General features: G+C 47.1%; 4 protein-coding genes across 4 annotated transcripts; 2 read left to right on the top strand and 2 right to left on the bottom strand.

Moving 5' to 3' along the window:
• The first annotated feature begins 1,377 nt into the window (after positions 1–1,377).
• SPPG_01257 (uncharacterized protein) lies at positions 1,378–3,583 on the top strand. The gene is made up of 4 exons (XM_016749583.1): positions 1,378–1,482; positions 1,592–1,750; positions 1,820–2,528; positions 2,596–3,583. Exons 2-4 carry the CDS (start codon positions 1,645–1,647, stop codon positions 3,485–3,487), a joined length of 1,707 nt encoding a protein of 568 aa, XP_016611839.1. The 5' UTR covers positions 1,378–1,482; positions 1,592–1,644; the 3' UTR covers positions 3,488–3,583.
• Positions 3,584–4,797: 1,214 nt separating this feature from the next.
• SPPG_01256 (uncharacterized protein) lies at positions 4,798–7,001 on the top strand. Its single transcript, XM_016749582.1, has 2 exons — positions 4,798–5,160; positions 5,231–7,001. Exons 1-2 carry the CDS (start codon positions 5,059–5,061, stop codon positions 6,794–6,796), a joined length of 1,668 nt encoding a protein of 555 aa, XP_016611838.1. The 5' UTR covers positions 4,798–5,058; the 3' UTR covers positions 6,797–7,001.
• Positions 7,002–7,477: 476 nt separating this feature from the next.
• On the bottom strand, positions 7,478–8,293 carry SPPG_01255 (uncharacterized protein). Its single transcript, XM_016749581.1, has 3 exons — positions 7,885–8,293; positions 7,758–7,813; positions 7,478–7,685 (listed from the first exon to the last, which is right to left on the bottom strand). Exons 1-3 carry the CDS (start codon positions 8,264–8,266, stop codon positions 7,584–7,586), a joined length of 540 nt encoding a protein of 179 aa, XP_016611837.1. The 5' UTR covers positions 8,267–8,293; the 3' UTR covers positions 7,478–7,583.
• A 466-nt stretch (positions 8,294–8,759) lies between these two features.
• SPPG_01254 (uncharacterized protein) lies at positions 8,760–13,521 on the bottom strand. The gene is made up of 7 exons (XM_016749580.1): positions 13,335–13,521; positions 13,201–13,283; positions 12,932–13,139; positions 10,201–12,860; positions 10,022–10,131; positions 9,746–9,962; positions 8,760–9,678 (listed from the first exon to the last, which is right to left on the bottom strand). The coding sequence occupies exons 3-7, from the start codon at positions 13,050–13,052 to the stop codon at positions 9,388–9,390; spliced, it is 3,399 nt and encodes a 1,132-aa protein (XP_016611836.1). The 5' UTR covers positions 13,053–13,139; positions 13,201–13,283; positions 13,335–13,521; the 3' UTR covers positions 8,760–9,387.
• Positions 13,522–14,162: the final 641 nt, after the last annotated feature.

Genomic DNA, 14,162 nt, shown 5'->3' with positions numbered 1-14,162 from the left:
CATCAGTACAGTAAGTCATTCACGATGGGCGTGTACCACTATGAGGACAAGAATATTCATCCCATTATTGCCAAGTATACTTCCACAAAGTCTCCATAACACTCTAGATAGCAGCTGATTTCCGAGTTGCTGATGGCCTTCAGTCGCGAGTCGCTCCGTCAAATGTCAATGTAAAGGAGTTAACTGTCTATCAAAACACTATGGAATGGTAATGATAGAAATAGATGCGTCTTCCTTATCATACTGATATTGAGCGCTGACGGGGCGGCTATAAAGCATTAAATGGCGGAATGTTTTGTGGGTGGCCTTTCGCATGCATGGCTGCGGGTGATTAGGTAGGGGTTCAGTCTCCCCTAGCTACTTTCTCGCCCTCGTAGCATCGACTGTTACACCTTAAATTGTCATGACTTTATCAGTAGCAGTATACACCTGCTATTGTTGGCATCTGGGGTACCTATAGGCAATACTACTTCGGTTAAGACGACAATTGTAAACCCCTCATCTGTGTTTTTGAATAGAAGTCTGACTAGTCTATTCACTGACTGCACACAACATTCATGATTAAGAAGATGAAAAAGAATTTTCTTATCAAAACAATATCCTAGATTTACACCAAATTTCCAATGCTAGTTGCTGACAAGGAGCATTCATCACATAATCCAACCCTGGTAGGTTTCTAAAGGTCTGAGCAAAGTCATGGAGAGTGACAGCGATTGCGTCTGTTTGAAGATTCTCGAATTATGTTAACTATGAATGGGGGATCATCCAGCGGTGCATGGCAGTCGCTACACGGCAACCCACCACTTGCATTGTTTAACGCTTTCCATGCTGACGTAATCGTCGGAGAAAGTCCGTGCATGCTCCATCTCCACAATGTGCTTCAAGTATGCGACTTCAGAAGAATCTTCTTAAACAAACAGCGCGAAAATAGCTTTTGTGAACATCGTGTGACTTCAGTGCCCCATAGGGTTTGGTTTATTTTGAATCCCGTGTGGGTAATGCGCTCCCTTGGGCTGACCCCCAATAAACACGCCGGCCCATCCATCATGAATAGGAAGCTCGCGTCAGCACGTTTCTAGAGCTCACAAACAGTGGCTGCATCAAACCTTCGAGTCGTCCACCATGGGAAACAGTTTCCTACCGTGGTTTTCGGTTCTAGAAAAATGTAGAGAGGGTATTGTAGCAACAAAATATGACCACGAATATGGACATCCAAAGAACATAGCCCCTGTACGGGTGGGATACTTGACTCAAATTGCTATTCATGTAATTCCTGGTTTACATTAGACACGGGTGAATGGGGCTTGCAATATGTCGTCCAAGCCATTTCACTAAGTCGTAAATGATTGGCGCCTCCCCTCTAGGGTGGAGAAATAGAAGGATACTATTTTGAAGATGCCTGTCTCTCCAATGGCTATGGTTGCTTCTAGAGTCTGTGGAACCTAAGAGCTCAATTCCAATGGGAAGAGTTGGCTGCAGAAGGTACGAATAGTGTACATAAACAAAGCCCCGCTTGTGGCGGGTGATTGTTCAGTTCACATATAAATCCATCCTGGGCCATCCGCTCCTCCGAACCTTCACACTCCCTCAGTCTGGTTCTTAGAATCATCCCGTCGATCTACCTTGACTTAGAAAAAACTTGCAATGGTGTTAGTCACAGAAACCACTCCGGCAAAGCCGGTCGTGGATGAGGAGACCGGGAACAAGTTCCTTGGACGGATCCGTGTCCCCCTTTCGATTCTTTTCATGGGTGAGTAGTCAAATTGGAGAGGATGGGTATTTTCTGAAAATATTAATGACATTGCTTCTTGGAATATAGTTGTGACATTGGCTCTCGGTGCTGCACTCAGCGTTACGATTGGTGTGATTTCGATCGTCAAGGGGAACCAATCCATTGCGAGCACATCCCAAGACCTCCGTGCAATGACCATGAACCGCGCTTATGACCGAGTTAATACCATGCTCGGGACCGCCAGCTCTCTTCTCTTCACCCTTACGAACAGTACTATGATGTACAAGTACTTCAACAGCGGCACGCAAGACGAAATTCTTAGCCGCGACATGCTGTCCAACATGGACTTGCTTACTCTCCACTGGCAAATGGCGAACCAGAACCCTTTCATCGGTGCTACAGGGTGGTACATGGAGCAGAACTCAAACTATATGGCTACATACTCTCGAGCGAATTTCATTGCCTACAGCGACGACACAACTCGGGCGGTGCTTGGATCTAGCGCAAACTGGAATCAAACGCAAACCCGATGCAATGACACCGTCCGTTGGTTTGACGCTAGTGGCAATCGGACTTTGAGCGGTTCTTGTGTCATGAACTCAATGCTCGTTCGCGGCGTGAAAGCGGACAATTCGTTGGACTTTGATCACGCAGTTATTAGTCGCGGTGACTGGAACTTGACTCGAATGTGGTCGCAGCCTTACAGTTCTACAGGAAAGCCGGTGTGGGGTACCATTACCTACAGTACCAACCCTGTATTGCGCACATTCCTTGTCCCTCTGATTCAACCCATCTGGTATGTTATCTCAGAATCGCATCCTATCAGTCATAGCCCTTTTATTCATTCATTTTTGGCAATGCAGGTATGGCCAACCAGTAGGGACAGCCACCGCGGGTCAGACATTCTTTGGTGCGCAATTTGTCACAATGACACTCAAATCCCTGGAAACCTACATTCCGACAATCGTCCCAACAGCCAACGCTATCCTCTCCTTTATGGATACTACCGGGACCCTCGTTGCTTCCAGTCAAGCAGGAGCAGCCGCTAGCACCGCTACAGGTGCCCGCTACAAGGGATGGAATAGTCCCAACCCTATGGTCGCTGCAACAGCCAAATACATGTTTCCCCAATACGCCGATGACGCCGCCTATATCCAAGCGGTATCTAATTTCGAAGACTTTTCGGGTCAGTTTGAAGTGGACGGCGTTAAATATCTTTTGGACTGCCGCTGGGTTGGCGACCAATGGGGATTGAAATGGCTCATGATCATGACCATTCCTTACGCCGACTTCTATGGAACTGTCGACGCCGCCAAGCGACAAATCGTGTATGCTTGCATTGGTCTAGGAATCTCTGGCTTCCTCATCGCCATTGCCACATCCCTCATCGTCATTCTTCCCATCCGCCGTCTCAATATCGTTATGGGTGAAGCACTCAACTTTGACTTCTCCGCCCTCCGTAACGGATACCTCCAGAGACGATCGGCGTTCAAGGAAATTGCCGAGATGCAATCGACTTTTGCCCTCATGTTGGCTAAATTTGCCACTGCGATTCAAAACAACAAGAACTTGGGTAATAGGAAGTTGTCCGAGAAATCTAGTGACCCGGGACGGCCCGCTCAAACGACTACGTCAAATAGTGGAAGCTTGGCTGGCACAGTTAGTAACCAGTATCAAAGACCTCTGCTTACTGGTGGACGAACTGGCATGGATGCAGTGGTAGAGGGCACCGAGACTAGTGCTAGTAAATTTTAATAGTTGCGAGGTGGGATGTGTGGTTATACCTTTGGGCTAGGGACTACTCTGCGTTTTCTTTCCCTCTATATCAATATAATTGCCTTTTCACAATCATGCAACTGCATCATTACGTAAAAATACCTTGTAGGCAAAAGAATTTATGGAAACACTCCATTTCCATTGACGCACTATATTGGCATCGCTGCCATACGACTGACTGAACATACCCTGCACAATTCTAGAGTGAAAGCAGGCAATTCTAATTAGCGTTTCCTATTGGAATCTGACAGATAGAGTTTGCTCCACATTTCAACCCCTGCACAATTCTAGAGTGAAAGCAGGCAATTCTAATTAGCGTTTCCTATTGGAATCTGACAGATAGAGTTTGCTCCACATTTCAACCCCTGCACAATTCTAGAGTGAAAGCAGGCAATTCTAATTAGCGTTTCCTATTGGAATCTAACAGATAGAGTTTGCTCCACATTTCAATGTCGAACCTCACCAAAATGGATTTTAGGCTAGGAGTTATGGCGGCAAGCACTCCAAGATTTTCAATATTGAACATTACAAAGTATTCAGATTGCTCCACTATTTCACTATTGACCTCATGAATCTCAGGCTTACTGCGCAAGTTATTCTGCAGCAGGTCTTGGTTCTCATTAAATGCCCACCAAGATACTGGATATTTGAGCCTTACAAATTGATACCAACTGCTCGGCACTATTCCATAAAGATACTCGATATGTGAGCCTTACAGGTTGATACAAATGCTCTGCACTATTTCAATGTTGAATCCGGCCAAATGGACGTAAGCAATTCTGGAGCGGTCCTTGCTCGGAATCTGAGACAGCCTTAGTTTCCTTCAAGCTCCTCTAAAGAGATTCAGTCCCAGATTTAGTTCCCGCTATAATATTTAAACCTAACAAATGTATCTCTATCAGTCATAGCAAGTTTGTGGCGGACTCCTTTTTTAGTCTTCCAAATATTGTTCTAAACTATGGTATCCGTTCGGATTAAGATTAATGCTAATAGGTGTTTGTGGTATTTACCAGAGGCACCCATGTTTCTTATGTCCCCATTCATCGGCCAGTGGGACCCAAACATCTGTATCCCAATGGTCAGCATCAAAAGTAAGCGTCTATCACCCACTGGGGCGTAAAGGAGTCTCTGGTGGCGAACAAATATCCATATGGTAAACATTCAGCTATTATTATCGCCAGATTCAAGTTATTGTCCAAGTGTGCAGAATGTTACACAAACTGACATCTAAATAAGAATTTATAGCCAGATGGACGAATTTGGGACACACTCTAGAAGCTGTCGCATCCACTTGCAAAGGCCGAATCCATGTAGAACAATCGGCCCCGGACCGTAGGTGGCTGCAGGAATTTCCAAACTCCACTGCTCTAGAAACACAGACATTTGGGATGTTGGAACCGTCATCCCGTATCCCTGAGGATAAAAAGGAGCACTTTCTCCAACTTCCCCTTCATCAGCTCAACTCAAAAGTCGTTGCCAACAAACAAGTCAATCAAGCCCAAACTTGATACCTTCTTCTATCTTTTCATACCCTTATACCTCTTTCAAGAATGAAATCAGTCGCTGTCGCTGCTGCGCTTGTGGCCTCTCTGGCCGCTGCTGGTGCTCAGATAGTTACCCTCCCGCACGGAGGGAAACTCAAGGGTAGCAAGGTCAGTTATTCTAACTGCTTTTCTATATTTATTGTATTGCATTTCCTCATTTTTGTGTGGTTTTCATTAGGGACCCGGATTCGATGAGTATCACGGAGTACCCTTCGCTGCTCCCCCTACTGGGAATCTTCGTTGGAAGTCCCCTCAGCCTCCGTCCCAATGGAACGGTGTCCGTGACGCAACCAAATGGGGAGGAAGTTGCGTTCAATTTGATCCTAACGCACAATACCCAAACAACTTCCCTCTTTACGAGTTCATGAGCGATCTCATTTCTCCTGATGCTTCCAAAGCTCCAAACAGTGAGGACTGTTTATACCTGAATGTTTACGTTCCCCGCGGTGGAGCCAAGAATAAGCCCGTTGTCATGTTCTTGCACGGTGGTGGTCTTATTTTCGGTGGTGCTGCCCAGCCAGTTCTTGATGGTTCCTTCTTGGCTGCCTCCAACAAGGACGCTATCATCGTTACGGCGAACTACCGCCTCGGTGCCTTTGGATACCTCGGCTCTTCTGAACTTGCTGCCGACAACACAGACGGATCTACCGGTAACTTCGGTTGGTTGGATCAGACTGCCGCATTGCAGTGGATCCAAGACAACATTAGCGCTTTTGGCGGTGACCCCACGCGTGTGACTCTCTGGGGTCAATCAGCCGGTGCCCAATCTGTTCTATGGCATCTCATCTACACGAACCAGAAGGCTGAGGCTGCCGGAAAGCCTAAGCTCTTCCAACAAGTCGTTATGGACTCTCCCAACCCCCCATTGAAGCCCTACGCTCTTGCCACCGCTCAAATGCGTTTCAACAACATGGTCACATCCTTCAACTGCGCCGGAGCATCAGCGGCGGACACAATCGCATGTCTCCGCTCCAAGACCACTGACGAGATTAATAACTACCAACGGGACCTTTGGACCACTCTGTACCGCGCCAATGGCGCTGGTCCCTTCGCCATGACCGTTGACGGTGCGGCAATTCCCGTCAATGCATGGGCCAAGTTCTTGGCAGGTGAATACGACCACGATGTCAAAATTCTCATCGGAGGTAACGGCAATGAAGGAACCGGTTTCCTCCGTGAGGATGAGCCATTCCCTACTTTGGACGCCTTCATAGCCGGTCGCTTTGGTTGGGTTCCTGCCAGCTACCGTCAGCAGATCGTCAACAATGTGTATCCCAGCACCACTCTCACACTCCGGGAACAGAAAGTTGGAGTGTATGGTGACTTGTTGTTCAATTGTCCCAATCGCTACCTTGCTCGTAAATGGGCCAGCAGCAACCCCAAGGTCTGGTACTACAAATTCACCGAGCAGACCAACTTCACCAACGACACCATCCTACTCGGATCTCCTCACGCTTCCGAATTGGCCTACTTCTTCAACCACCTACCTGCCCTAGAACGTAAAGACGAGTTCCTCCTTGCCTACCGCATGAGCCAGGCGATCTTGAACTTTGTCACTGCCGGTGACCCTAATGGCGCCAAGAAACCCAAAGAGGACAAAAAGCGCAAAGACCAGGTTGTTTGGCCAGCTTATACAGGGGCCGGTGGCAGCGTCATCAACTTTGATGCAGAAACCAAAATCATCACAGACGCTAACGCCAATTGCGACTTCTTCGATGGAATGTACAATGCCCTTCTGCCTTAAAAACCTAAACAACCAGTTCGCCTAAACAAAAACATAAAGAAAATCACCAACATTTCAAAAAGCGTAATGATAGAAATAAAACAATAGAAAACCCGTAGAAACTATTTAAGAAAGTAGAAACTCTAGGCAGAACTGTAACAAAACGAAAATTAAAAATACTCTATTATCAGAAAATAAAAAACCGCTTAAGTGTGCTACTAGAATATGTGTTGGCTCAACTTGCTTCTTCCTGTTGCGGTCTTCCTGCCTACATCCTTTCGCCTTTTCGTAATATACGGTAAGATAAGATACTTTCTCTGGGCGTAAGACTTCAAATCTGAGCGCCCTCCCAGATCTCATATGAATGACACTTTGGCCCATAAGAGCTGTCAAATAACCACTGGTGCTCGATCCTCGGATATCATCTGAATGTTGGCACAATTTGAATGGAACATGGCTTATGAACCCTAATTGTACCGTCTGGTCTTCTACTACTTTTCATAGCTGCTTTCAGCGCGGCATCGTTTACTCGAAAGGGCCAGAATGTCTTCCCAGAGTCTTCTGAAAATGTGACCCAGCTGTTCTAGCCTAATACCAACTTGGAACGTAGCTAGCATGGTCTTGTGCTGTGCCTTTCTGATCTTCCTTGTCAAGGACATTGACTTTTACGCCAGACAAAGGATTTGATATGGATGGTATCATCACCATAATAATCTTAATTATCATTCACTACGCCAAGATGGTAAACAAAGCCTGCGATAGAAAACCCGCCAGACTGCACACGAAGGTATTTCTTTCATTCGGTTATTTATTCAATTCCAATCTTTCCAGCATTCCCAAATTTCAGAAACTTGCCAAACCGAAAGTCGGTTCGCCGGAAGGCGTCGCTTACGTCTGATATCAAGGCGTTCTGCGAGGTGTACAATTAGACGGGCAACACTTACAAATGCTCAACTGTTCACGACGAGGAATAAGTACTCACCGCAGCTTTTGCCACTGCTTTTTTAGGTGTAATGCCACCAGGATCCAGCTTCTGATCTGCATGAGAACGAAGTCAGCTTACTGGTCCCAACAGCAGCACCGTAAAACTGAAACCCATTGCTTCTCACCATAAATCAAGCACACTACGCATTCCCCCTCTCGTCCCACCCCTAGCTTGTCAAGCGTCTTCAAACTTTTCTCGCCCTCCCACTCTACACTCCCCGCACAGCATACACGTAACAGAACATCCTCGCTCAAGAAAGGCTTGAAAACCGGACATGCTTTAACCAAATGACACAAGTCTGCACACGTTGTCCGGTCGTAGCCTTCCAGTAATGCAATTCTGGTTTTGGGACCGGGGCTGGTAGGAAGGTGGAGGTATACTGTTACTGTTGTTGGGCGAGTTGAAGACCGGCGGGTAGGTCGGATATCTGTGCCGGAGATGGTGCTGGTGGTCGTAGGAGGCATGGCGAAAGGCGTTGGCGGGAGGACGAGGGGGAAGTTTGACATTTGGGGAAGGTAGCAGTGTTTTCCTGGTTGGGTGCTCCACAGGTTGAGGATTAGGTAAGGTCGGATTCAGGGTATTTGGGGGATTTGTTTTTACAATCACATCCAAGAGTTAGGGGGGCACTTTGTAAACAGCTCGTATGATAACAGAATCAAGACGTAAATATCAACAAAAAACCTGTATATTCCGTGTAGTTTGTTGCATCAAAGTTAATTTTAGTTATTCATTCATCATGCACGGAAAAACGGAAACTTTAAGATGAGTTGCGAAAGGATATCTTCCCGCTAGGTCTTCTATAAGTTAGGTTGCAGCAAATGTGATCGGTCGGGGCAATTTGCCAGGTTTTTTCGTGAAATAGCGTAGAAAGGGCATTCTAAATATGATTCAACACACATACCTTTAGACTATAGGGCTGAGAACCTGGTGCTCCACATGCAGAAGGCTACAAAACTGTGGTGCTTACAAAGTAGAATCTGCTTTCAGGAAGTCGTCGTAGACAGTTATGTGACTGTTCAAATCCTAAAAATCTGCATATTGTGATGACGCCTAGCTGGTCTTTGGTCGTAATCTCGCTGGGGACATTTGTCATTAGACAGCAGCATACCCTTTTGGGGGGAACACCGAATAATGAAGTTTGTGATTCTTTTGGCGTATAAACGATCCGCGCCTTTCCATCCCAAGCAGAGGGTGCAGCGAAATCCTATCAAGACCAATCCCTTTTAGCGCACATTCTACTTCAAGGTCCTCTAACAATTCTTTCAGGTTAATCCCCTTAGGTGTTCAAGAAAAGGAGGTCCTGTTCGCTCTTTATTTGACCTGATGTAAAAATACAAGGTCTCTTCTATCCACACGGAGACTCGGATCGGCAATCCCGCCATCAGCAGCGTGGCTTATAATATCAGAAGGATGTTCTTTTCCGTTTTGCATGGGGCCTGTGCGGTTTCTGCGGGGGAATGGTGGCAGACTATTCAAAGGCTCGCACAAGTGGAATCGGGCACGGATTGCCATCATGTAAAGAGTGCTATTGCCCAAAATTAATCGGATCCCCGCCATTGTCCAAAGCTAGTGGCCATCACAGTTAGTATCCGCGAATGATAGTATCCGTACGTTCCTTCTTCCCGTCCTACGGTGCACCTCGAACCCTAAGCTTCCTCTTCCCCATCTCCCGTGCAATAGCAACTCCATGTACACTACGCCCAAAGCTCTTCGTCGGAAGGGACTTGAACGTTCGTGCCCCAGAGTCGTACTTGTAAAACTCGGCCACGCTATGTGTATCTAGGACATCCGGTCCTACACCATATAACCTCAGCGCGTGGTCAAGTTCAGGGTCATAAGAGTATAAACCTCGGAACGAATGATTTTTGACGTCCCGAAAGAGGATGATAAAGTGAGTTGATGGGCTTGTGCTCAAGTCCTGAGGAAATAAGAGTTCAAGCCACTATTTCTCTGAATCGGATCTGGTAAAAGAGGCTCTCACGTACCTCCAAAACTTCCTGCTTCGTCTGTTCATTAACTGCACCAGCTAAACAAACATGTATAAGTGCATTTCGGATCAGAAGACGATTAGATTGTTCTTTAGGCTGTTTCAAAGGTTTTGGTGGAGGTGTTTTTGATGGCGCAAGTGATGCGTTGATTGGCTTTTGCGCACGGAGCGCTTTCTTTTTTAAAAGTAGTTGACGCTGTTCGGCTTCTCTTTGCCTGTTGAAGGGCTAGTCAGATATTTCTGTCGACGAGTCAACCAAAGAATATTAACCAACCGTCTCATCTCCTCCTTGGCCTTCTGATCCTCTTCTCGTGCTTTGTTGGCCCTTTCTCGCTCAGCCTTCCTAGCAGCCTCCATCCGCTTGAATGATTCGAGCTTTTTTGTCTAATAACAATAAGAGCTAAATTTAATGAACTCGGTAGATGTCTGTGAGGGCAAAGACTTTATAAGAACCTTGAGCTGTGCCAATCTCTCGGAAGGTTTCTGAACACGGGGTGTTGACTGAGTGAGCTTTTCGTCATCAGGAAGGGGAACCTCATCATCATTCGACGATACTGGGGACTGCACGGGATAGTGCAGTAGCCCAGCTGGCGGACATTTCCTGGGCCCGGACTGCACATTGGAGTTGATAGGTGTACGGGGCATGACACCTATGGAGAGCTGGTCACCAGCATCTGAATTTGACATGGCAGGGTTTGATTGCATTGCATCGGGCGGGGCATCCAACTCTTCATCGCTTGATGATGATGTGTCATCAAGAGGGTAATGCATCAGTCCAGTTGGAGGGTGCGTTCCCTTGGACGACGCGCCTGCATATAGATTGGACTTGGGATGTTCTGAGCTTTCCTGTTCGTCAAGGTCAAGTGGGTGCTGCCTTGAAACGGGCGCTGGGGATGCCTGCGTGCTTGATTCGGCAGCAGGGGCAATGCTAAATTCACTGGCCTTTATGGTGGGCGGTGCGAAAGGGCGCGTAGGTTGGGATACGGTTTGATTAGGTTTATTTATGACTGGGGGACGTGGTATGAACGAGCATCTTCTTGGAGAGGTTTGTTGAGGTGCGAAGGCAGGAGACGTTGTCTGCTGATTATTGCTCGTATGTTCCTCTTCATCGTCCGTCGTCCATTCTGCATCTTTATCTTCTTCTGACCCCTCATCTTCTGTTACCCATTCTTCGTCATCCTCCTTCGTTGGCAGCCAGGTGGATGTGGAAGGAAGGGATTTTGTAGATGACGGCCGGTTGGTGAATTCTTTCACCATCTTTTCGATAGGCAGGTTCTCTTCTTTTGGATATCCACTCAGCTGCTGTTGATCACATGTGCGCACCCCCTTGGTATCCTCATGTTGTGTCGTGTCATCATCGCTATCTACCAAAAGCGACTGAGCAAGCTGATGCACCACAATCCTCCCGTCTTCCCTCAACTCAGATATAACATCACCGCGCTCAATTTCTCTCGCAGCAACAGTATCTAGCTGGTGATGTGGTACAGGTAGTTGCTCAGTCCATGTCTTGATTTCCACACCTTCGCGGGAGCCATAACGACTATCCCTTAGCTCATCATCTTTGTCTGACTCTTGTTGCGAAGCTTCAGTTGCTAGTTTGGTCGGATGGCGTTCGATGAAATTCTCTACGGATGTATCACGAAGGCGTAGTCTATACTGACTTTCGTCCCGCATCTTTCGATCACCCGCTTTTTGATTCAGGTTAATAGGAAGTTGTGAAACCTCAACGTCACGTCTACATTCACTTCCTACGACTGAAGTCTTGTTTGCGATGTCCGGTAACTTATCCACGGATGTTGAAAATCGCAAGGTGGCAGTCTCCGCTTTCGATATTTGTATTGGTGGTAAACTAACCACCTGTTCCTGCTCTCTGATCTCTTGGGTGCGAACAGGTAGGGAAGGAAAGGTAGGCATATGGCTCAAACCGAACTCATCTTCCCATTCTACATAATGGGGAGCACTTTCGCGGGGGCGGCGCGTTCGAGACTTCTTTCCTGCTTGATGTGAACTTAATACTTTCAGTGGTGCATCTGCCCTGGTAGATGTGACTTTGAATTCATTGATTATCGCAGTAGGTTTGCGTGTGTGTGCCGGAGTGGAAATGCCGTTTGGCTTTAGTTGCTTAATGTACGAACCGGAGGGCGAAATTTCCGCGATTTTCTTGGTGTCATTAACGGCAGGAGGTTGAGATGTATCTTCGTCGCTGATTGTCTCGGCGACGTCGTCGGTTGATCCATGCGCTTTCTGATACTCGATATCCTGCCCTCCGATGGCAATATCATGCCCTGTTTCAGCCGGCTGAAGTTCAGCCGACACAGTGGCATTTGCACAGCTGTTGGGTCGTGCGTCAAGTATCGACAAGTTTGCTGGGCTGCAAGAAGCTGTAAGTATAGTGCCACCATTCATTATGGTTCCATTGTGGTAGCCTGCGTCTAGTGCCGGTTCTTCAGAGCTATTTGAAGAGGTTGCTTTTTTGGTGAACGGTTTGTCGCTAACTTTCGCAATACCAGCTTGATGTGCGACTAATTGGTGTTCTTCTCCGTCCCCTAGCATGGCGATTTCGCAGTCTTCCTTCGAGGTAGCACCGTCGATTTGCTCCACCTTGTCAGGGTCTTCCATGGGTTTTGACAGAGCGGCTACGGGCATCCTCTCTGCTTTTGCACTATCACCGGACGAGGCAGTATTGGAACTTCTAATTTCATGTGGGGCCGTTTGGCCTGCTTCCAGTTTTTTTTTCTGCGTCGATTTCGATGTTTTTTTTAATGGGTTAGGTTTGGACGTGTAGGGCTTGTTGCATTGTTTCTGTTCTTCTCGCATCGATTTTGAAGTACTCAGTGGCACCTCCTTCTCGGCTGCTGTCAGCTCAATCAGCACTGTTGTTGCAACTGGAGCTCCATCATTTGTGTACGTCAGCTCCTTACAGAGTCTAAAAAGCTGACACAGGATCGTCATAATCAAGCGCCGAATAGGACCGGCTCCTGCTCCAAAATCAACGCTGACAGTCGCTAGTTCTTCAGCATCCCAGGTTGTGTAAGCGCCTTTCAATTGATCGAAAGCCGTTGCCAAAATCCTCCAGTAGTTTGCCCGATCAGCACACTGGGGCGGTTGGGGTTCTATCAGCTCGAAAGAAAAACGTGAGACATAAATGCAAACTCAAAGATTAACTAAGTAAACTTCGACATACCCAATATGCCTAGGGCCGGAAAGTAGTACCGCACCATACCGCACAGTATCACCCCATCGCTCAAGTCCTTTACAAGCTCTTCAAGCTCCCGTACGCTCTCCATTCCAGTTGTTTCCCGCATTTCAATTACGCATCGGTTAGCCCACACCAGTAGTGCATCTTCGAGATCGTACGGATAGATAGACGAGACATCAAATGTGGTGAAACGCTTTCTTCGAGACACAAGTCAAATAGTCGTCCCTTTGTGCAGGTAGTGAAAGAGAACTCACCCAATATGATCTACAATGTTCCCGACAGACACGTCGGCACAGCTCGCAGCCATAAGTGCTTCAATCAGATTACAATGTATGCTCTACAAGTTCGTTAATACTCGCCACCACAAGGAATGCAATCTGATGCTAACCTCATAGAAAGGTGTATCGTCCGCAATCATTCCCCTAACAGACTCTTTCAGGCTCGCTTTGAATTTAAGGTATCCATTTTTTGTCAGTTCATCTAGGTAGTCAGCACATGTACATCCAAAGAGGGCTGTGGCTGCGAGGCGGTAAAGGTGGCCCTTGCACAAGATTGGGATGATACCAGCGCGCGGAATGACTTTAGACTGGTGTGATATGGTCCAGAATAAGCCATAAGAAAAGGAATATAAAAAACACAGAAAAACTATACATCAGCATACCGCGCCCGTCAAGTCTTGAAGAAGAGCATCAAAATCGGTTTTATTGTCCGCTTGCGTATGTTGAACGAAACGCAGAAGCCATCTTACGGCGGGTTTGAACGATAGCTGGATAACGACGTCATTCTTTGCTAGGACGAGTCTGCCTGAACCTTTCAATAGGCGTACCTCCGTAACCTCGTAATCCCCATCACCCTCGACACCTGCCAATTCCGATTCCAGCATCCTACCCTCGCCAGGTCTCGTATCACCGCGATCGTCGTCATTGACCACTCCCCTCCCCTCTCCCTCATATTGCTTTTTCAAGACTCTCAATACCTCCAAGCACGCACCGTCCTCTCCATTCCGTGCCTGTATGATAACATCATCTCCCAAAGCTGTTTCATGAAGCCCCATTTTCTTAACACCAGCAAGAAGGTCATCGTAAATCCGTTCCTTAATGTTTGCACATTCAAATGCGGAAGTAGTAGAGTACCATGCAAGGTTGACGGAAGTAGGTGATAAGAGGGACAATAGCTGGAACAGATGGTCGTTAGGAACCTTGAGAAACCCATCCAC

Source organism: Spizellomyces punctatus, assembly GCF_000182565.1.
Source record: "Spizellomyces punctatus DAOM BR117 chromosome Unknown supercont1.2, whole genome shotgun sequence".
Classification (NCBI taxonomy): Eukaryota; Fungi; Chytridiomycota; class Chytridiomycetes; order Spizellomycetales; family Spizellomycetaceae; genus Spizellomyces; species Spizellomyces punctatus.
Note: the sequence above shows the minus strand (reverse complement) of the source record. Positions and strands in the feature narration are given on the sequence as shown.

Coding starts and splice junctions, on each gene's coding strand:
- SPPG_01257 (XM_016749583.1), top strand. CDS start 1,645: ATGGTGTTAGTCACAGAAACCACTCCGGCAAAGCCGGTCGTGGATGAG. Junction 1,751..1,819: donor CCTTTCGATTCTTTTCATGG/GTGAGTAGTCAA, acceptor CTTGGAATATAG/TTGTGACATTGGCTCTCGGT. Junction 2,529..2,595: donor CCTCTGATTCAACCCATCTG/GTATGTTATCTC, acceptor TTGGCAATGCAG/GTATGGCCAACCAGTAGGGA.
- SPPG_01256 (XM_016749582.1), top strand. CDS start 5,059: ATGAAATCAGTCGCTGTCGCTGCTGCGCTTGTGGCCTCTCTGGCCGCT. Junction 5,161..5,230: donor GGAAACTCAAGGGTAGCAAG/GTCAGTTATTCT, acceptor GGTTTTCATTAG/GGACCCGGATTCGATGAGTA.
- SPPG_01255 (XM_016749581.1), bottom strand. CDS start 8,266: ATGTCAAACTTCCCCCTCGTCCTCCCGCCAACGCCTTTCGCCATGCCT. Junction 7,814..7,884: donor CGTAGTGTGCTTGATTTATG/GTGAGAAGCAAT, acceptor GTTCTCATGCAG/ATCAGAAGCTGGATCCTGGT. Junction 7,686..7,757: donor AAGCAGTGGCAAAAGCTGCG/GTGAGTACTTAT, acceptor TACACCTCGCAG/AACGCCTTGATATCAGACGT.
- SPPG_01254 (XM_016749580.1), bottom strand. CDS start 13,052: ATGCGGGAAACAACTGGAATGGAGAGCGTACGGGAGCTTGAAGAGCTT. Junction 10,132..10,200: donor AGAGATTGGCACAGCTCAAG/GTTCTTATAAAG, acceptor TATTGTTATTAG/ACAAAAAAGCTCGAATCATT. Junction 9,679..9,745: donor CGAAGCAGGAAGTTTTGGAG/GTACGTGAGAGC, acceptor TTATTTCCTCAG/GACTTGAGCACAAGCCCATC.